We start from the raw sequence: 22,196 nt of genomic DNA, 5'->3' as shown, positions 1-22,196 counted from the left end.
AGGGATAAAGAGGGTCACAGAAGGGAAGATGGACAGTTTTGTTCAATAAAATTAAAGTTTCTGTATAAACAAAACCAGTTGAAGGGAGATATAATTAACTGGGAAACAATCTTCACAGAAAGTTTCTGTGGCAAATGTCTTCTGTCCAAGAAATATAATGGATCCCATAGATAAGAACGAGAGTTATTAACCAATAAATAAATCATCATAGGGTAGGAAGAGGCAATTCTCAAAAAACCCAAAATGATGAAGGGACTCTTAACTATACTGTCATATCAAGATCAGCTGCAGAAACTCATTCGATAAACATTTATTAGATAAGTACTTGCTATGTGCTCGGTACTGTGGTGAGTGTTGGGGGCACAAAGACAAAACAAAAAAAATACTGTTTATTTTGAAGGAACTTACATTTTACCGAACTGAGAATGTTTTGCCAGGAAAAATTTAGGAAGGACATGAGAGCTGTCTTTTAAGTATCTACAGGACCATTCGTTACATGAAAGAAGTATTGGATTTTAGGAGCATTTAGTAGAAATTATATGGAAAATTTTCTAACAAATAAAGCTATTCAGATGTGTAATAGGCTACTTTGGGTGATAGTGAGATCCCCATCACTGGAAGTCATCACATAGAGACTGGCTGACCCCTTGACAAGGGTGTTCTAGGTCCCATAATTCTTGCTCAGTTATGGATTTAACCATTTTTTTTAGGTGCTGTCACCTCTGAGATGCCATGAGTGTTCTAGATGATAGCCTCTAGGGATTTGGGTGTACATCCAGTGGTAGAGAGCAAAGAAAGAAATGATGAGGGTCTGTAAGTGTGATTGAGGTACTTGTCCTACCTTCTTCACTTTCTGGTATACACAGCCTGCCATGGATCAGTCAGTGTATATGAAAATACGTCAGAGGATCATAGAACACACATTTCATTGAGACTCAAGGCACTTACCAGATGGCAACTCTAAATGTTGGAGGCTGCTAGGTGGCTCAGTGGATAGAGTACTGGGCATGGAGTCAGGAAAACCTGATTTCACATTTGACCTCAGACACTTACTAGCTGTGTGATCCTGGGCAAGTCACTTAATCCCATTTGCCTTAATCCACTGGAAAAGGAAATGGCAAACCACTCCAGTATCTTTGCCAAGAAAAGCCCATGGACAGTATGGTCTATCAGGTCATGAAGAGTCAGACACAACTGAATGACTAAACAACAACTATGAATGTGCAGCAAGGTCTGCTTTTGTTGCTTGTGTAATTGTCTCTCCTTTCTGACTGTAGTTCACATTCCTTTTTGCAGATTGTTGATGAGAGAGAATTTTTTGAGATTATGCCCGGTTATGCCAAGAACATCATTATTGGCTTTGCAAGGATGAATGGAAAGACTGTTGGGATTGTAGGCAACCAGCCCAAAGTGGCATCAGGTAGGAAGTTCCTCTCACTGATTGCTTTTCAGATAGAACCTGAGAATCCTGCAAAATCCTAGACATGGACCTCGTCTGTAATTAATGTATATAACTATGAAATATTGCTCTCATTCTCAGTCATTGCTCAAATGATCTGCATATCCTTTGACCTGACTGTATGTTGCTCCATCTTTGTCATGTTTATGCTTCATTTTAAAATGTTTATTTCCTTATGAGCATGTCCATACAACCAGTGCACAGAGCCAAAGACGATGTGGACAACCTTTTCTCATTCCCCTCTTTATTTGAAAAAACTCCCCTCCTTACCCATTTAGTATGGGTCTGTTGGCCATGTCCATAGAGAGTGCTAACTTGTCTGATGTTGGATGGTCTTCCTGAACAGTTTTGAAAGGATATCATTGAGCTATTAGGTCAGAAACTTTCTGTTGAGCTCAGCTAACCCCAGAACGTCCCTCGTTCTCTCTTCCAGCATGATCATCAGGTCCTCTCCATATCACCACGTGGACCATTTTTCCTCACCTGTATGCTTTGCGTACTTGTTTGCATCCTAGATCACATGCTCCCTACCTTTGGCACAAAATTCCTGCAGAAGTCTCTTAGGATTTATATGAATAGTCATGGCCGGCTGTTCTGCCATCTTCTCCCTTCTTTTTAGAAATGCTTCTTTTGCCTGTACACCATGTCACTAAGAGCTTTGTTCAGGTGAGCATCAAGCCATTTCATACTTTTCACCATGAGACCGTTAGATCTATGAGCATTTCCTATCTTAAGAAACTTTGTCATATTTCCCAATTCTAGGACTGTGATTCAGGCTACGTAATGCCTTCATTTCTTGATCCCTTGCTGGGAAACCTGGTGCAGACCTTCTGTGCCTGTCTCCTAGATTTTAAAACAGCTACAAAAACATACAAAATAGAACATAAGCCTCTTCATTATCTGTAACCCCTCTTTAGGTTTGGTTTTAGTCTGTTCACATACATGCTCAGGACTTCTAAATCTCCCTTCTTTAATTCTTGCTCAGGTTTAGCATTGTTCGTTCGTGGCACTTTCTCTTCAGCAGCCTGACTCTACCCCTAAGTGTAATCTGGTCTGGGCCCAATCTGGGATTTGAAAGAGAGCAGAGTTTGAATCCTGACATTGCCATGTGTGTGCTATGGACAAGTCACAGGATCTCTGGGCCTTTGCTCTTCATCTGGTCACATGAAAGGGTTGGATTGGATGACCCGTAAGGTCCCTTCAGTTTTATTCCTATGATTCCCCAGTTAAGACTTTCCCCTTCTTTGGAAATCTGTAAGTCTTTTTAGGTTTAATCTAAATATCTGGTTTCATGTGTTACCATGACTGTTATCTAGTATGCTCCATGTGCAGACAGTGCACTCAAAGAATCTTTATTTCTTTCTCTCTTCTGTACTGGAAAAATAGGACGACAACCTAGCCCAGGTGGTGGTGATGATACCCTGGTCACGGTCAGAGAGCCTGGACTTTAGGCACATGCACGCCATAAGTGTGGTTTGCCTGAGGTGCGCATATCAGCACATGTCTGTGATTTTGTCAAAACAGAACCTTTAAAATATGGTTTGATTTTGAAATCACGGTCGCCTCCTGATTGCTTGTCCTTTTCTTTCCATGGGTCTGAAAGCTGAGGTGAAGGGAGAAAGACACTTGGCGTACATGTTCTGCTGCATTTTAAATTGCAGTTACCACGTGTGATTTTTTTTCTCACATCATAATCAACAGACGTCTGAGTGCCTGCTTTGTGTGGTACAATGTGCTGAGTGATTTGGGGGGGTAAGAAAACTAATGATTATGTTATAGCTGTTTCAGGTTTTTAAAAGTGCTGTATGTTTACATACACATAGACACATATATGCACAGGTGCACTCGTGTATACAGTATATAATATACATATGTATATATCTTTTAATGTATGTATGTGTGTGTATATACCCACTGTCACACCTATTAAGCTCAGTTTGGTTCCTAATTTTCTCATCTCCCTCTTCTTCCCTTCTTTCCCATCTTTGTATCCGATGCCATCTCTGACTTCATCTAAGTCATTAATAACATGACTAAAAAAGAAGAGCTTCATTTGTCAATGTGAACTTTCTGTGGGCTAGGTAGAATCAAAACCTCAGTTGAAATTCATATTGCTTCTCTTTGCCTGTCATCTATTCATCTATTATGTAGAAGTGGAAAATCCTCCTCCTTTTGGCTTAGCTTCTTGCTGTAAAACATAGAAACTTCTGCCTGGATTGTAGTGAATATATAAAATCTGTTTAAAAAGTAATCAGTTGGGGGGGGTGGAGCTAAGATGGCAACTGGAAAGCAGGAACTGGCCTAAAGCTCTCCCCCAGGACCCTTCAAACACCTGTAAAAATGGCTCTGAACAAATTCTACAACTGCAGAACCCACAAAATAGCAGAAGGAAGCAGGGATTCAGCCCAGGACATCCTGGATGGTCACTGGGTATCGCATGGAGCTGGTAGCGGAGCAGAGCCCAGCATGGGCCGTGCCCGGACCAACCAGACTGGGAGCCGGCCGGAACAGGCCCTAACACCCTGAATCAGTGAGCTGTGGAGAGATAATTTACAAATTATTGGACTACCTGAAAGCCATGATCAAAAAAAGAGTCTAGACATCATCTTTCAAGAAATTGTCAAGGAGAACTGCCCTGATATTCTAGAGCTAGAGGGTAAAATAGAAATTGAAAGAATCCACCGATCACCTCCTCAAATAGATCCCCAAAAGAAAACTCCTAGGAACATTGTTGCCAAATTCCAGAACTCCCAGATCAGGGAGAAAATACTTCAAGCAGCCACAAAGAAACAATTTGAGGATTGTGGAAACACAATCAGGATAATACAAGATCTAGCAGCTTCTACATTAAGGGATCGAAGGGCTTGGAATATGATATTCCAGAGGTCAGTGGAGCTAGGATTAAAACCGAGAATCACCTACCCAGCAAAACTGAGTATCATGCTCCAAGGCAAAATATGGATTTTCAATAAAATAGAGGACTTTTAAGCTTTCTCAGTGAAAAGACCAGAGCTGAATACAAAATTTGACTTTCAAACACAAGAATCAAGAGAAGCATGAAAAGGTAAACAAGAAAGAGAAATCATAAGGGACTTACTAAAGTTGAACTGTTTTGTTTACATTCCTACATGGAAAGATGATGTGTGTAATTCATGAGACCTCAGTACTAGGGTAGCTGAAAGGAATATACATATATAGAGAGACAGAGGGCACAGGGTGAGTTGAATATGAAGGGATGATATCTAAAAAAATCAAATGAAGGGATGAGAGGGAGAAAGGGAGAGATAGAATGGGGTAAATTATCTCACATAAAAGTGGCAAGAAAAAGCAGTTCTGTAGGAACCGAAGAGGGGGCAGGTGAGGGGGAATGAGTGAATCTTGCTGTCATTGGATTTGACCTGAGGAGGGAATAACATACAGACTCATTTGGGTATCTTACCCCACAAGAAGAAGGAAGGAGATAAAAAAAGGGGGGATGATAGAAGGGAGGGCAGATAGGGGGAGGAGATAATCAAAAGCAAACACTTTTGGAAAGGGACAGCGTCAAGGGAGAAAATTGAACAAAGGGGGATAGGATAGGAAGGAGCAAAATATAGTTAGTCTTTCACAACATGAGTATTGTGGAATGGTTTTACATAATGATATGCACGTGGCCTATGTTGAATTGCTTGCCTTCTTAGGGAGGGTGAGTGGGGAGGGAAGAGGGGAGAGAATTTGGAACTCAACGTTTTAAAAGCAGATGTTCAAAAAAAAAAGTTTTTGTCTGCAACTAGGAAATAAGATATACAGGCAATGGGGCATAGAAATCTGTCTTGCCCTACAAGAAAATAAGGGAAAAGGAGATGGGGGGGGTGGGATGACAGAAGGGAGGGCTGACTGGGGAATGGGGCAATCAGAATATATACCATCTTGGAGTGGAGGGGAGGGTAGAAATGGGGAGAAAATTTGTAATTCAAACTCTTGTGAAAATCAATGCTGAAAACTGAAAAAATTAAATAAAAAAATTTAAAAATAAAAAGTAAAAATAAAAAAAAATAAAAAGAGTAATCGATCAGTGACGAAAACAAGGTGAGTGCCTTGTTTGTGATGCTCAGTTATACAACATGTTAGTTATACAAGTTCTCAGGTTCTCCCATTTCCCCACATATTGACTGTGTTTTTGTTTTGACAGTTCCATGTTTCATTATGTCCCATTTTTGTTTATTTTAAAAAATTATTATAAATTAAATATCACAAAAGTAATCATATAGACATACTATTTGAGGAATCAAAACCTACCTAAAACCCTAAGTATTTTTTTTTTTTTGCAAGGGGGAAGGCAGGACAATTGGGGTTAAGTGACTTGCCCAAAGTCACACAGCTAGTAAGTGTGTCAAGGGTCTGAGGCTGGATTTGAACTCAGGTCCTTCTGACTTCAGAGCTGGTGCTCTACTCACTGCACCACCTAGCTTCCCCTCCTAAGTATTTAATAAAATAGAATCAAATGAATTAACTGCCAACTGGCCAACAAAAATTTCATTTACTCTGTTTTCATTTCTAAGCCTCTCTGAAGCTTCATTGTCTTTGGCTCTGGGTTTTTGTTTTAGGTTTAAAAAAAATTGTCAGTATATATGCCATTCTGCTTATGTTGATCTTGCTTTGCATTACTTCATTCAGTTGTTTTTAAACACCTTTTTTTTCTTTGTGGCCATTATTTTTATGATGCAATAATATTCACTTACATTAATTTGTCATGTTTATTCACCACTCTTCAGTTGTTGGACATATAATTTATTTCCACTTTCTTTGCTGTTGCAAATAATGCAGCTCTGAATGTTTTTGTACAGATAGGTCTTTTTTTTCCTCTCTGTTACGTGTTTAGGATGAAGTCCTAACGGAATCACAGGGTCAAAAGGTAGAATCAGTTTGGTTACTGGCAGTGCCATATTGTTGTCTAAAATGTCTGTACCAGTCCAATGTCCCACCCATGGTACAGTGTAGTATCTTTTTCCACTGTTGTTGTTCCGTCATTCATTTGTGTCATACCTTTCATGACCTCTTGACTTGGCAAAGATACTGGAGTGGTTTGCCATTTCTTTCTTCAGTGTGTGCCCATTTTGCTGATCGGGAACTGAGGTAAATAGAGGGTAAGTGACTTTCCCAGGATCACCCAGCTGGAAAGTGTCTGAGGCTGGATTTGAACTCAATCTTCCCAACTATAGGCCCTGCACTCTATCCACTTCACCACCGACTCTATCTTTTTCCATACATACCTGCAAATATATTATTTACAAATATCTTTGCCATAGTAGTAGACATCAAGTGATCTCTTCAAGGCAGTAGTGCCTTGGTTTGCATTTTTCTGTTATTAATAAGTTTTAATATTAGCCTTTTCTCCTTTGAAAATTGTCTACTCATGTCCTTTTACCATTTCTCATAGGTCTATAGATAGGTGTCAGTTGCCTATAGATTTTGGATATCATACTTCATTTGATATATTTATTGCAGCTATTTTGCCAAGCAATTTCTTTTTCATTTTAGTGGTAACACTTTTTATTATGCAGAACTCTTTTAGCTTTGTGTAATCAAATCTGTGAATCTTTGTCTCCAATACATTTTTCTATTTGTTTGATTTATAAAAATATTCTTACGCTCTATGAAATGTTTTAATATTTCAGGCATCAGTGATTTCATGTGTTAGATGCTCCCTCCACCACCGTAGATGGCAGGTTCTCTGGTAAACAGTACTCATAATTGTCACGGCTGAAAAGGTCCTCTTCACGCTTGTTGTCATGAGCCTCTCCAAATAGAACTAGGCTGTTCACTGGGTAGTGCGGGCCACCAGGCAGACCCATGTTAGTGCTCAGAGCACCTCTTCGTGTGTCAAGGAAACATTCAGAGCATCAGAGTAGCACTGGAGTGGGGGAGATAATAATAGTTCCTGTAAATACAACTTAAAACAAGCATGGTGGCTCCCTGAAGCATAGTGACTATTTATTCGTTATTGCCCAAGACAGTTGTTCAGGAGCTGAGATGTAAAGAGTTCAGTATAGTGGCTTAACATCATTGAATTTATTGTTTCTTTCGTTAGGGTGTTTGGACATTAATTCTTCTGTGAAAGGGGCTCGTTTTGTCCGATTTTGTGATGCTTTCAATATACCACTGATCACTTTTGTCGACGTGCCTGGCTTTTTGCCTGGTAAGTGTAGCCGATGGTCCGGAATAATCAATTTCAGTTGGACCCATTTCCACACCCCACCCCCTTATTGGGTAAAAGTATTTTATTTGAAAATCTATTCATAAGAAAAACTAGACTTTTAATTTTTAAAATTTTTATTCATATATTTTGTTTTTTCTTTCCAAATATAGCCCTCCCCCAACCCATGCAATATGTGAATCATTTGTCACAACAAAAAATAAAAATGAAATAATGAAAAGTGGTTCAACAAAACTAGCCAACATATCAGTTGAGTCTGATACCCCGTCACGTGATCCACATCCACAGTATCCCACCCTTGCAAAGAAGGGAGGAAGAACAGTTTAAATTCTCAGTCTTTCTATAGTCCTTTGGACTGGAATAAATCAGCCACCAGAAAAATTGGCTGAATAAACTGTGTGTGCTCACTGTTGTTGGTGCTGTGAATCATGAACAGTTCTGTCATTTGGGGAAGATACTAGAGTGGGAGCTGCCCCTCCCCCATTGTTTTGTTACTCCAATTCACGGTACTGAAGCTCTTGGCAAATGCTTCGTTGGTTGAGAGTTTTTGAATATCTCTTTGTCTTAGGTACAGCTCAGGAGTATGGGGGAATCATCCGACATGGGGCCAAACTACTTTACGCATTTGCAGAAGCAACTGTGCCCAAAATCACTGTAATCACACGGAAGGTAAGATGAGAGACACCGCTTCATTCACCGATGCTCCTCTATAAGCAAGGACTAATTTAGTAGTTCAGTCAAGAGCTGATCAAGAGAGTAAGTTTATGATGTCATAGATTTCGAGCTGGAAAGGACCCAGAGGCCATCCAATCCAATGTCTTCATTTTATAGATAAGGAAACTGAGGTCCAGTGAAGTAAAATGACATGCCCAAAATCATATAGGTTGTAAGTGCCAAAGCCAAGATTCAAACCCAGGTCCTTTGACTCCAAATCCATTACACTTTCCACTGCACCTATCCATTTACCTATCCATTGTTGGGAAAACACCATGAAGTCAGCGATTCATCCTGCAAACATACCCCAATCTGAGCATGGTGAAACTCAGACCTTTGCAAGGGAACTGGAAGAGATGCTGGGCAAAGCCAGGGACACTAGAGAAGGTGTAATTGAGGAAGGTTAGTGTTTGTATAGCAAACTGTGATTACCCGTTTGAGCTTTCTTTCCACTTGACTGAGTTTTCTCTTGGTTTCCTAGATGATCATGAATCCACATACCACCTATCAGTTTTGGTAACTATATTCTGTGTGCTCTGTTTTAGGCATACGGTGGTGCCTACGATGTGATGAGCTCCAAACACTTACGTGGTGATGTCAATTATGCTTGGCCGACAGCCGAGATTGCAGTTATGGGAGCAAAGGTCAGGGCCTCAAACCTTCTTAGATTTATGTATCCAAAAAGTGACTACTGCATATTCACTGGATACTTAGCTTTATGCTAAGAAATTGCTGTAGCTGAGGAAATACTAGACATCTTCCCTCCCCTCAAGGACCATACTTATACTCTAATGAGAAAAATAGAACCTGATGCATGGCATCCAGAGACTCGTGATAAAAGTGTCTTGAGGGGAGAAGGGTAGGCCAAGGAAATGTAGAAGGAGGATTCTCTCTTGCTCTTTCTGTCTCTCTATTTCCCTCTCCCTCCCCTAAAGACAGGGAATTTAGCTGCCTTGGCTCTGTGAGTGCTTCATATGGTGCTGCTTGACTTCCTGTAGCCAGTCTGTGGTCTTGTGGGTGGTCAAAAGAGATTCCTCACTCATGTCTAGATACTCATCCTGGATCCTGGAGAGTCTCTTGTTTAAAAAACAAACAAACAAACAAGGTGGGGCAAAGCCAAGATAGTGGCATGAAAACAGGGACTTGCTTGAATTCTCCCCTAAATCCCTCCAAACACTTGTAAAAAATGACTCTAAACAAATTCTAGAGCTACAGAACCCAAGAAATGACAGGGTGAAATAAGTCCCTAGCCCAAGAGGGCCTGTATGGTCCCTGGGAAGGGTCTATTGCACCATGCTGGGAGCGGAGCACAGCCTAGCGTGGGCTGCCCAGGACAGATCAGGCAGGCAGAGCAGGCCTCAGGGCACTGAACCACTGACAACTGTGGCAGTTTCCAGACTTCTCAACCCATGAACACCAAAGACAGCGGAGCAGATCAGTGGGAAAATTATTAGACCTGGATGAGAGAGAGGTGAGGTCCAGCCCCAGCCCTGGGGCAGCAGAGGTGGTGGCAGTGGCAGCAGTGGCAGCAGTAGCATCAGCAGCTGCTTCCAGCACTCCAGGCCTACAAATGGTGGGGAGAATCAGGTGGCTGATCAGAGCAGGAGTGCAGGGAGCTCTTTGCTGGCACTGAGCAGCATTATCTTGCTTTGCCCTGCTTGGATCTGGGTCGCAGTCCTGGTTGGTAGACCTTGGGGGAGGAGGAGTGCTGGTGTGGCAGAACTTGTGGTGGCTATGGAGAGGGAGTCCTCCTGGTAGTTACAAAGCAAAAAGGAGTGCTTGTACTCAAAGACCAGAGCACAGGCCAGGAGATGAGCATCATACAACCTCAGAATAGAAGTAGCTCTGAAAACAGCATTGCAAAACCCCTGAAGCTTGGGACAGAGCACTCTCCAGTCTGAAAGTAGTCATACCCTGACAAAGAGCTCAAAAGTCAAGTAACTGGCTGGAAAATGAGTAGGCATTGTAAATGGACTCAGACTATAGAATCTTTCTTTGGTGACAAAGAAGATCAAAACATAGAGCCAGAAGAAGTCAACAAAGTCAAAAAGACTACATCAAAAGCCTCCAAAAAAAAATATGAATTGGTCTCAAGCCATAGAAGAGCTCAAAAAGGATTTGGAAAATCAAGTAAGAGAAGTAGAGGAAAAAGTTTGGAAGAGAAATGAGAGTGATGCAAGAAAATCATGAAAAATGAGTCAACAGATTACTAAAGGAGACCCCCCAAAATACTGAAGAAAATAACACCTTAAAAAAAATAGACTAACCCAAATGGCAAAAGAACTCCAAAAAGCCAATGAGGAGAAGAATGCCTTGAAAGGCAGAATTAGCCAAATGGAAAAGGAGGTCCAAAAGACCACTGAAGAAAATACCACCTTAAAAATTAGATTGGAACAAGTGGAAGCTAGTGACTTTATGAGAAATCAAGATATTATAAAACAGAACCAAAGGAACGAAAAAATAGAAGACAATGTGAAATATCTCACTGGAAAAACTACTGACCTGGAGAATAGATCCAGGAGAGATAACTTAAAAATTGTTGGACTACCTGAAAGCCATGATCAAAAAAAGAGCCTAGACATCATCTTTCAAGAAATTATCAAGGAGAACTGCCCTGATATTCTAGAGCTAGGGAGTAAAATAGAAATTGAAAGAATCCACCAATCACCTCTTGAAAAAGACCCCAAAAAGAAAACTACTAGGAATATTGTCATGAAATTCCAGAGTTCCCAGGTCAAAGAGATAATATTGCAAGCAGCCAGAAAGAAACAATTTGAGTATTGTGGAAACACAATCAGAATAACCCAAGATCTGGCAGCAGCTTCTACATTAAGAGATCGAAGGGCTTGGGATATGATATTCTGGAGGTCAGTGGAGCTAGAATTAAAACCAAGAATCACCTACCCAGCAAAATGGAGTATAATACTTAAGGGCAAAATATGGGTTTTCAATAAAATAGAGGACTTTCAAGTGTTCTTGATGAAAAGACCAGAGCTGAATAGAAAATTTGACTTTCAAATACAAGAATGAAGAGAAACATGAAAAGGTAAACAGGAAAGAGAAATCATAAGGGACTCAGTTAAAGTTGAACTGTTCTGTTTACATTCCTACATGGAAAGATGATGTGTGTAATTCATGAGACCTTTCTCAGTATTAGGGTAGTTGAAGGGAATATGCATATATATAGACAGAGGTCACAGGGTGAGTTGAATATGAAGGAATGATATCTAAAAAAATAAAATTAAGGGATGAGAGAGGAATATATTGTTTTTACATGCAACTGGGAAATAAGATATACAGGCATTGGGTTATAGAAATCTACCTAGCCCTACAAGAAAGTAAGGGAAAAGGGGATGGAGGGGAGTGGGGTGATAGAAGAGAAGGCAGACTGGGGAACGGGGCAATCAGAATATATGCCATCTTGGGGTGGGGGGGAGGGTAGAAATGGGGAGAAAATTTGTAACTTAAAATCTTGTGGAAACCAATGTTGAAAACTAAAAATAAATTTAAAAAAAAAAAAGCCAAAACTACCCCTATAGGTAAAGGTATTCTTTGAGAGGTTTCCAGACCAGGGAAGATGCCAGTAAAATTTAAGTTTGACCTCATATGACACAGTGGGCTCAGTTGGGGTTCACTGAAGGCCTGGGCATTTAATCCATCAGTGTGTTTTGCCATCACTGTCTGTCCTGTTATAGGGCGCGGTTGAGATCATCTTCAAAGGAAAAGAGAATGTGGAAGCTGCCCAGGCAGAATATGTGGAGAAGTTCGCAAACCCCTTCCCTGCCGCAGTAAGAGGTAAGATAGGTGTGTCTAAGGTGGGCTGGCCCGAGGCTGATTCTCTCCTTGTTTCCTACCCGCTTCCCCCACAGGGGGAAATCAGAGCTTTGGCCTGGAGAGAAGCTGAATGATTGTCTTCAGACAGAAATGTGCTGCTGGACTAGACTTGAATTGTTTTTGACTGGGTCTTCCTAGTCCTAAACACCAAATTGAATGGCACTTTTATTTACGTCTTGTTTTCTCCTTCGAGGTTTTTGACATTGTTGATTACCTTTTCCTTGTGGATTCACCTGTCTACTTTGGCCACAGAAATACTGCCGTTGCCTGGTTCTCCTCCTACTTCTCTAACAGTTCCTTCTCTTTCTCTTTGACTTTTTTTTCTGATCACTCAAGGTTCCCCAAGGTTTTGGCCTCAGCTTATTTTCTATTCTCTCTCTACATTCCATCCCTTGACACTCCCATAGCTTCAGACGCACCACTAACATACATAAACCTAGTACTGACCTTTTTCTAAGATTTATTTTTATATATTAATATCTTATTGATAGTTTTTGTTTTTATAACACCATCAGTTGCCAATAACCACCCCTAGGGAACCTCCTTTATGACAAAGAAAAATATTAAAATTAGCTGACACATTGACCACATATGATAGCATATGCAATATCCCATACCCGTAGTCCACCATCTCTTCCCTAATGAGAGGAGGGGAAAAGTGTATTTCATCATTGGCCCTCTGAAACCAAGATAGGTCATTGTCTTTAGTCTGATTTCTGTATTATTAGGTGCTATTTCACCTATATCATTTGTAATCTTTGTATAGTGTTCTCTTGGTTCTATGTTAGATCATATAAGTCTTCCTGTGTTTCTTTGAAGTCCTCATAATTGTCATATGGAGGCAGGTGTAGCGGAAAGAGGCATGAATTTAGAGTCTTAAGGATCTGGTTTTAAATCTCTCTTCTGCTGACTACTATATTTGTGACTATGGGCAAGCCAATTAACCTCTTAGGCCTTGGTTTCCTCATCTATAAAATTAAGAGGTTGAACTAACAACCTTTGGTATCTGTTGTTGCTCTCTGTAGCTCTGAGCTTATTGCTCACAGTGTAGGAAGGTTCTGGTATATTCATAGACCATAATTTGTTGCCGTTCCTCCAGTCAGTGTTACCACTTGTTTCCAGTTTTTTACTACTGCAGAAGTACTGCTATAGCTCTTTATGTGGGGGCAAAGAACTGGAAACTGAGGGGATGCCCATCAACTGGGGAATAGCTGAACAAGCTGTGGTATATGAATGTAATGGAATACTATTGTGCTATAAAGAAATGGGGAGCAGGCCGATTTCAGAAAAACCTGGAAAGACTTGGATAACTGATGTTGAGTGAAATGTGGAGAACCAGGAGAACATTGTACACAGTAACAGTCACAGTGTTCGATGACTGACTTTGATAGACAATTCCAAAAGACTCACGATGGAAAATGCTATCCACATCCAGAGAAAGAACTATGGAGTCTGAATGGAGATCAGAGAATACTGTTTTCACTTTTTTGTTTTTTGTGGCTTTCCCCTTTTGTTCTGTTTCTTCTTTTACAATATGACTAATATGGAAATATGTTTAACATGATTGTTCATGTGTAACCTATATCAGATTGCTTGCTGTCTTGGGGAGGGGAGATGGAAGGGTGGAGGGAGGGAGGAAGAAAAGTTTTGATCTCAAAATCATAAAAATGAGTTTTGAAAACTATCTTTACCAAGGGGCAACTAGGTGGCGCAGTGAGTAGAGCACTGGCCCTGGAGTCAGGAGGACCTGAGTTCAAATCCGACCTCAGACACTTGACACATGTACTAGCTGAGTGACCTTGGGCAAGTCACTTAACCCGAATTGCCCTGCCCCCCCCCAAAAGAAAACTATCTTTACATGTAATTAGAAAAAATAAATCCAAGGCAAAATATAGACTTTCAATAAAATAGAGGACTTTCAAGCTTTCTCAGTGAAAAGACCAGAGCTGAATACAAAATTTGACTTTCAAACACAAGAATCAAGAGAAGGATGAAAAGGTAAACAAGAAAGAGAAATCACAAGGGACTTACTGAAGTTGAACTGTTTTGTTTACATTCCTACTTGGAAAGATGATATGTGTAATTCACAAGACCTCAGTATTAGGGTAGCTGAAGGGAATATGCATATGTGTGTGTGTGTATGTGTGTGCGCGTGTGCGTAGGTATGTATATATATATATGTGTGTGTGTATATATATACATATATATATATATATATATATACACACATACACATATAGACAGAGGGCACAGGGTGAATTGAATATGAAGGGATGATATCTAAAAAAAAATCAAATTAAGGGATGAGAGAGGAATATATTGAAAGAGGGAGAAAGGGAGAGATAGAATGGGGTAAATTATCTCACATAAAAGTGGCAAGAAAAAGCAGTTCTGTAGGAACGGAAGAGGGGGCAGGTGAGGGGGAATGAGTGAATCTTGCTCTCATCGGATTTGACCTGAGGAGGGAATACCCCATACACACTCAATTGAGTATCTTACCCCATAGGAAAGAAGGAGGAAGAAGATAAAAAAGAGGGGATGATAGAAGGGAGGGCAGATAGGGGGAGGAGGTAATCAAAAGCAAACAATTTTGAAAAGGGACAGGGTCAAGGGAGAAAATTGAACAAAGAGGGATAGGATAGGAAGGAGCAAAATATAGTTAGTCTTTCACAACATGAGTATCGTGGAAGGGTTTTACATAATGATACGCATGTGGCCTGTGTTGAATTGCTTGACTATTTGGGGAGGGAAGAGGGGAGAGAATTTGGAACTCAAAGTTTTAGAAACAGATGTTCAAAAACAAAAAAAAAGTTTTTGCATGTAACTAGGAAATAAGATACACAGGCAATGGGGTGTAGGAATTTATCTTTCCCTACAAGAAAGGAAGGGAAAAGGGGATGGGAGGGGAGTGGGGTGACAGAAGGGAGGGCTGACTGGGGAATATATGCCATCTTGGAGTGGGTGGGAGGGTAGAAATGGGGAGAAAATTCGTAATTCAAACTCTTGTGAAAATCAATGCTGAAAACTAAATATATTAAATAAATTAAATTTAAAAAAAAAAGAAAAAAGAAAATACTATTTCCAAAAAAAGTGCTTCTATGAATATTTTGCTGTATAATCTCCAAAGTTTTAGAATGTGCCCCGCCAACATAGATTTACTTCTGCTGTGGACTTTCCCATTTATATCAATGATGCCACCAGTAATCTTGCTTGAAACCTCCCTATAATCTCTCCATCATTCTCCTACTCCCAATTGTCAGGTTCTTTTGGTTGTACCTCTGTGATGTTTCCCACATCCTTGCCTTCTCTCTTCCATTGCTAGAAGAATATATAGCTCCTCACTGTCCCCTAATAACCTAAGAATCCCCACATCATTCCACCCTCCACTGCATCTTCCATGTCACTGTTAGGTTATTCTAAATGTGCCGATACAGTGGTGTCTTTCCTCTGCTCAAACTCCTTGAACGGTTCCTCCTCTCCTAACAAATAAAGACCAAGCTCAGCACAAGATCGTCCATATAGATGGAGGGACCATAGAGGCCTTTTAGTGCAGCCATGCCCTTTACAGCTGAAGAGGCTGAGGCCCAGTGAGTGATCTGCCCCTGGTGACATGAGGAGTAAATTCTTTAAGCTCTTCAGAAAAGGTGTCGTGGTAGTTTATCAGAGAGTTTTCTATGCCAGTGAATATATGCCACAGGTCCAGACCGTGCCACTTTCTTTACAATCTGACCCCCAGGCTTCTCACACGTACATTGTATGAGAACTCCCAGCCTATACTGAAAATGACACAGACCACCCCCAATTTCCTTCCCCTTTCCCTTGTCTCCATGTTAGTCTGTTTGCAAGATCACTGTAAGGTGGGTCTTCGCTCAAGCCTAGCAGCCTTCAGAATCTGATGGGTTAATTAGGCTGAGCATGGTAGTGAAGTGTGAAGAATGGTAGAGGTTTTTTGGTTGTTGTTTATTGTTTCAGTTGTTTTACTGACTTTCACACCGTACTGGGACTAAATTGGGATGAAAATAATGTCTGTTTCCTTTTCTGTGTTTAAACAGGATTTGTGGATGACATCATCCAGCCTTCTACAACTCGTGCCCGAATCTGCCATGACCTAGATGTATTAGCAAGCAAAAAACAGTCCAGTCCCTGGAAGAAGCATGCAAATATTCCACTCTGAACAAATCCTACAGAAAGGAATTGACAGCCTGGTGTTTCATGATGGGAGAGGGAGGTGTGGCATTCATATTACAGGCTTTGGGAATAATGAAACCTGGATTTGGGCTTGAATGCCCAAAAGTTGGAGTTGCTAAATTTATTAAATCTAAAGGAATACTCTGTGTGCCTTAATATGCTGTTCCATACTATGCCATTGACTTCTTCAGAAAAGTAGAAATGATTTTTTTCAAGGCAGGCCGCAAAGGAGCGGACGTTTGCAGACCAGGAGTCAGTGCTGCCATAAACCGGTCACAGATGGATGTACTTCCCTGGAAATGATCTTTAGGTTTTTAATCCTGAATCTTGATGTTTTAGTGATTGACCATTAGCAGAATAAATCTGGTATAGCCAATGTTTTGTGCCTCATCAGGCCTTTAAAAACTCAGCCTGGTAAAAAGAACAAGTAGATTAAAATTCACATTTTGATTTCACTTCTAAGAAATTTTTGGCTTCTGTTACAGAAGCTGCGGGCAAACAGGGAAATATCTCATTAAAAAACCGTAGGACTATCCAATCAATATCTTTTTGCAAATCAGTTTGATTATTTTTTTACTTGTCAATTAGATATATTACTGGACAATTTTTTGTATAGTGAGTATTTGTGTATCAAATAATATGATCCCTTTTTTACTTCTTTTCTTCCAGAATTATTATATTCAAATTAATTTTTTACCTCGACATGTAATAAAAATTGTACTCCAGTCTTTATATTCATGCTAAGGTGTGTTTTGCTTTTGTTAATGCATTTAATTTTCTTACATTGCTTTTCTGTTGTTCCCTTAGCAACCTGTACTTGCTTCTACATCCCGGCTTGGTTGCTGCAGGCTGTGAAGTCCTTTTTTTTTCCCCTTTAAACAGCCTTTCCAGTTGAAAATACAAACTGACAGAACACATTTTTTAAGAACACATTTAAACAGAATGTGGAGATTTTAAAACAGAAATTTAAAGTGGTTTTATAAAAGCCCATTAGATACCTCTAAGAGGCTAGTCATTTAGAATGTTTTTATTTAGAGTATTGTTTGTTTTTTTTTCACACATCTAGGACCCTACTCAGTCTAGCTTGGGATGAGGTGTCCATAATGGGGAACGATCATGTTTGCTCCTTCGCAAGGTTTCCTGTCTGTCTCTGCTTCTGGGGCTGGAGCATGTGCGATACTATACATAGTCTAAAAACAGTGAGTTTTCAGCCCATTCCCCTGTATGACACTATCACTGCCCTCATGGCAACACTGGCCCACCTTGATAAGTAGGTCAGCCATGGAATAGTTAGAAAAGCTGTTTATTTACATGGAAGCGTCCGCTTTGGCCGTAGCATTCTCAAGATGCAGGACACTTGGACACGACACACCCTTCCCCAGAGACGTAAAATTCCCAGACCTCTTTCTTCCTGCCACAACTCCCCTCTCCCTTTCCCTGCTGCTGGCCCAGCTCTTGAACCACCTCCCCAGAACCACCTGTGATGGGCTAAGCACAGAAAGCAAGCTACTGGCTACTGTCCTGGAGTTGCCCAGTCTTCCCATTCTTCCTTCATTTTTTGTAAGGCTCCCCTTCTCTTGGACATCTCCAAGGCAGCCCTTCCCTTTCCACTGCCAAGCTGCCTTAGCCCTAGATAACCAGCAATCAGTCCTTATACTCACTGTTAACACACTTTCTACTTAATAAGGATTTGGGGGCAGGCATGGGAGAATAGTTCTCACACTCTCCCTCAGCCAGCAGCTGTTATCAGGTGTTTTGTCCTTGGGCTTGCCCACGCTTGCTGTTGCTTACTCTGACCCTTAGCTAGTTTAACCCCCTCACTACCATACCACTCTCCTACCTGTTTATTTACTGTAATGAGTCACAGTGTTGGTGAGCCTCTGGCAGATTGTGTAAGGGTGCCTCAGCAGTCTGCCATACCTGATTGTTCTTATGCTGTCCAGCTTCCAAGACCACACTCACCTCCCTTTCCAGCAAACAGGATCTCAGCTATTCTGGTCTGTATATTGAGGAGTCACTGACAACAACATAAAATTCCCAATTCACACTCCCATCCAAAGGGCAAAAGTCACAATAGACAAAATGTACTTCTCCCAGCAATTTATAGCCCCTTCTTTATTCCTTGTCTTTCCATATATCCTGGTATCTGAGGTGAAGGACCAAAGTTGGGGGAAAAAAGTGAATTATCCAGCTTTCCCATAATTAGTAGTGGCCTTTCTTTCAGTTGTGACACATATGCAAGTCAGTTCTCCCCCATTCTGCAGCCTTTTGGACTTGGCTGACACATGATGGTAATGAGGAACCTCCTACTCTGGCCTAAGCAAAGGGATCTCACCACCTAAGCCGATGATACCAAGTGCTTCCCAAGTGCTTGGAGCCCCTAGAAGTTCTGGTCCTAGCTGGGCCTTGGCTATCCATCTCTCCATGCACCGGCCCTATTCAGTTCCAGACCGACTATTGCCTGGCTATTCTTCGAAGAATTTAAAAAATTAACTCTTTTTTTGTTGTTCCGTTGTTTCCAGCTTTTTGTGACCCCATTTGGGGTTTTCTTGGCAGAAATACTGGGGTAGTTTGTTATTTCCTTCTCCAGCTCATTTGACAGACGAGGAACTGAGGCAAACAGGGTTAAACGACTTGGCCAGGGTCACACAGCTAGTAAGAGTCTGAGGCTGGATTTGAACTCAGGAAGATGAGTCTTTCTTGACTTCAAGCCCAGCACTCTATTCAGTGCGCTACCTAGCTGCCTCTAACTTTTATTTTTACTCAGAATGTAAACACCAAAAAGAATGGAGTTTTGAGTGTGTGGGGGGATTGTGTGTCAATTACAAGCCTATTACGTGCATCTTGCTTTGGTTTTAAAGTCTATTGTAAGAGCAGCCTGTAGCTTTCAGAGTTTATCCTCTTGTCTGGCCTTTCTGGCCTTCCTTCTCTTCTTTTCTCTCCATTTTCTTTTGGTGGAAAAAAAAGGATCTCAGACTTTATTAATATTGAAACAGGTGATCAAGAAGAGACCCTCGACACTTGTGAACCCGCATGCCTATTTACCAATCTGCCTATTCAAATACATTAATATCCTCAATAAGAGTATTAATATGGAATAGTAAGGTTTTTTAAAGCAACATTTCAGAAGACAACATCTTTAACATGACATAATTGATGAAAAGATGCAGAAAATGTAAGACCCCACTGTGTTTAGTGTTTGTTGACTAAGGAAAAATAATTACGTCAGGAGAACGAAATGCTGTCTCAAAGGCTGTCTTCTAACAAGGGGACTCCCATGTATACATCAAGATTATGTAAGATACCTTGAGAGATAGAGCAGACAACCTTGTTTCACAACTCCTTTGATCACTAACATTAGGCAAGTCACCTGCAGGGAGATGTATGCATATTCACCACACTCAAGGGCTCCAAGGTGAAGATGGGCTCCTTACAGGTGGTGAGGTCCTCAAGAGCTTCCTTTTTGTGGATGACGTCTTTTTAGTTGCATCAAGTTTTGAAACATTGCAGAACGTCCTTGTTCTCCTGTTTCAGCAGCTCAGGGTCAAGGTTGTGACCACGGCTGCTTCAGACATTGTAGCCTTCCCAGCAGCAGGATCTGTGCTTGCCTCCCAAATGACTCCTCCATGTTCCCCAGCATCCTCTGGGAGAATGAATAGAGTGAATGACTGGCAGAGTATCTATTTAAAAAGGCCCCTGTAGTCTTGAGCTGGGCTTTCAAGTTCTGGAGCCAGGCCAAGGAAGCCTTCTTCTTCTGGGCACAGTTATAGTTACTGGTCCCAAGATGGGAGAAAAAAAAAGGCGGAGCAACATCTCTTCCTGAATGAATGGGCTCCTGGTGTTGAGAAGTCATCTCTCTATTCATCCCAAGCCTTATATCAAGATGGCTGGCTGGGGTACACAGTCATGGAAGGAAAATCAGACAGGAGACTATAACTTTTCTCTCCATTTAAAAAATAAATGCCTTGATAACCCCTGCTCTTCTCTATTTTTGCCACCCTATCTATCCCTCTTTTCCTGCCTATTCCCACCCAAATATGGGTTAGGTATGTATGTGTGTGTGGCGGTAAAGGTGGAATGGGACAAAGCTTTTTTGTTTATATTTTTTTCCTTTAGAGGAACAAGTTTTATTATATATATATCTTTAAATATATGATTATATGGGCGGAGCCAAGATGGCGGCTGGTAAGCACGGACTAGAGTGAGCTCCGTACCCGAGTCCCTCCAAAAACCTATAAAAAATGGCTCTGAACCAATTCTAGAACGGCAGAACCCACAGAACAGCAGAGGGAAGCAGGGCTCCAGCCCAGGACAGCCTGGATCGTCTCTGGGTGAGGTCTATTCTACACGGAGCTGGGAGCTGGGAACGGAGTGGAGCAGAGCCCAGCCTGAGCGGCGTGGACCATCCAGACCAGAAGCCGGGCGGAGGGGGCCCTAGCGCCCTGAATATGTGAGCTGCGGCAGTTACCAGACCCCTCGACCCACAAACACCAAAGACTGCGGAGAAGGTTAGTGGGAAAAGCTGCGGGAGTGGAAGGAGTTCGCCATTCGGCTTCCAGCCCCGGGGGCAGCGGAGGTGGGGCAGCTACAGCTGTTGTTACTTCCAGCTCCAGGCCCACCTGGTGGGAGGAATTAAGTGGCAGATCAGAGCAGGAGTGCAACAGCCTGCTGAAGATCTAAGCCCAGTCTGGACTGGGGGTCCTTGGGGAAAGAGGAGTGTGGCTCTGACAGAGCTGGCACCTCCCCCCCAAATGTAGAACATAGAACTCGTTAGTCTACAAGCAGTCATACCCCACTGAAAAACTCAAGGGTCAAGTTAGTTGGTTGGGAATATGGCCAGGCAGCGAAAACACACCCAGATTCAGTCTCAGACTTTGGATTCTTTCTTTGGTGACAAAGAAGACCAAAACATACAGCCTAAAGAAGACAACAAAGTCATAGAGCCTACAACCAAAGCCTCCAAGAAAAACATGAACTGGCCCCAGGCCATAGAAGAACTCAAAAAGGATTTGGAAAAGCAAGTTAGAGAAGTAGAGGAAAAATTGGGAAGAGAAATGAGAAGGATGCGAGAAAACCATGAAAAACAAGTCAATGACTTGCTAAAGGAGACCCAAAAAAATACTGAAAAATACACTGAAGAAAACAACACCTTACAAAACAGACTAACTCAAATGGCAAAAGAGCTCCAAAAAGCCAATGAGGAGAAGAATGCCTTGAAAGGCAGAATTAGCCAAATGGAAAAGGAGGTCCAAAAGACTACTGAAGAAAATACTACTTCAAAAATTAGATTGGAGCAAGTGGAAGCTAGTGACTTTATGAGAAATCAGGATATTATAAAACAGAACCAGAGGAATGAAAAAATGGAAGACAATGTGAAATATCTCCTTGGAAAAACCACTGACCTGGAAAATAGATCCAGGAGAGATAATTTAAAAATTATTGGACTACCTGAATGCCATGATCAAAAAAAGAGCCTAGATACCATCTTTCAGGAAATTATCAAGGAGAACTGCCCTGATATTCTAGAGCCACAGGGCAAAATAGAAATTGAAAGAATCCATCGATCACCTCCTCAAATAGATCCCAAAAAGAAATCTCCTAGGAATATTGTTGCCAAATTCCAGAGCTCCCAGATCAAGGAGAAAATACTGCAAGCAGCCAGAAAGAAACAATTTGAGTATTGTGGAAACCCAATCAGAATAACCCAAGATCTGGCAGCTTCTACATTAAGAGATCGAAGGGCTTGGAATGCGATATTCCGGAGGTCAATGGAGCTAGGATTAAAACCTAGAATCACCTACCCAG

At 41.3% G+C, this 22,196-nt stretch overlaps 1 protein-coding gene across 1 annotated transcript in view; it reads left to right on the top strand.

Annotated features, from left to right (window-relative positions):
• The window catches only part of PCCB (propionyl-CoA carboxylase subunit beta), a 68,723-nt gene extending 51,594 nt beyond the window's left edge, over positions 1-17,129 (top strand). The window contains exons 10-15 of the mRNA XM_036746371.1: positions 1,297-1,420; positions 7,530-7,637; positions 8,224-8,324; positions 8,915-9,013; positions 12,065-12,164; positions 16,256-17,129. Of these exons, the coding sequence (XP_036602266.1) occupies positions 1,297-1,420; positions 7,530-7,637; positions 8,224-8,324; positions 8,915-9,013; positions 12,065-12,164; positions 16,256-16,377 (654 nt within the window). The 3' untranslated portion in view covers positions 16,378-17,129. The remainder of the gene's footprint in view (positions 1-1,296; positions 1,421-7,529; positions 7,638-8,223; positions 8,325-8,914; positions 9,014-12,064; positions 12,165-16,255) is intronic.
• Positions 17,130-22,196: the final 5,067 nt, after the last annotated feature.

This window comes from Trichosurus vulpecula, chromosome 2 (genome assembly GCF_011100635.1).
Source record: "Trichosurus vulpecula isolate mTriVul1 chromosome 2, mTriVul1.pri, whole genome shotgun sequence".
Taxonomy (NCBI): domain Eukaryota; kingdom Metazoa; phylum Chordata; class Mammalia; order Diprotodontia; family Phalangeridae; genus Trichosurus; species Trichosurus vulpecula.
Note: the sequence above shows the minus strand (reverse complement) of the source record. Positions and strands in the feature narration are given on the sequence as shown.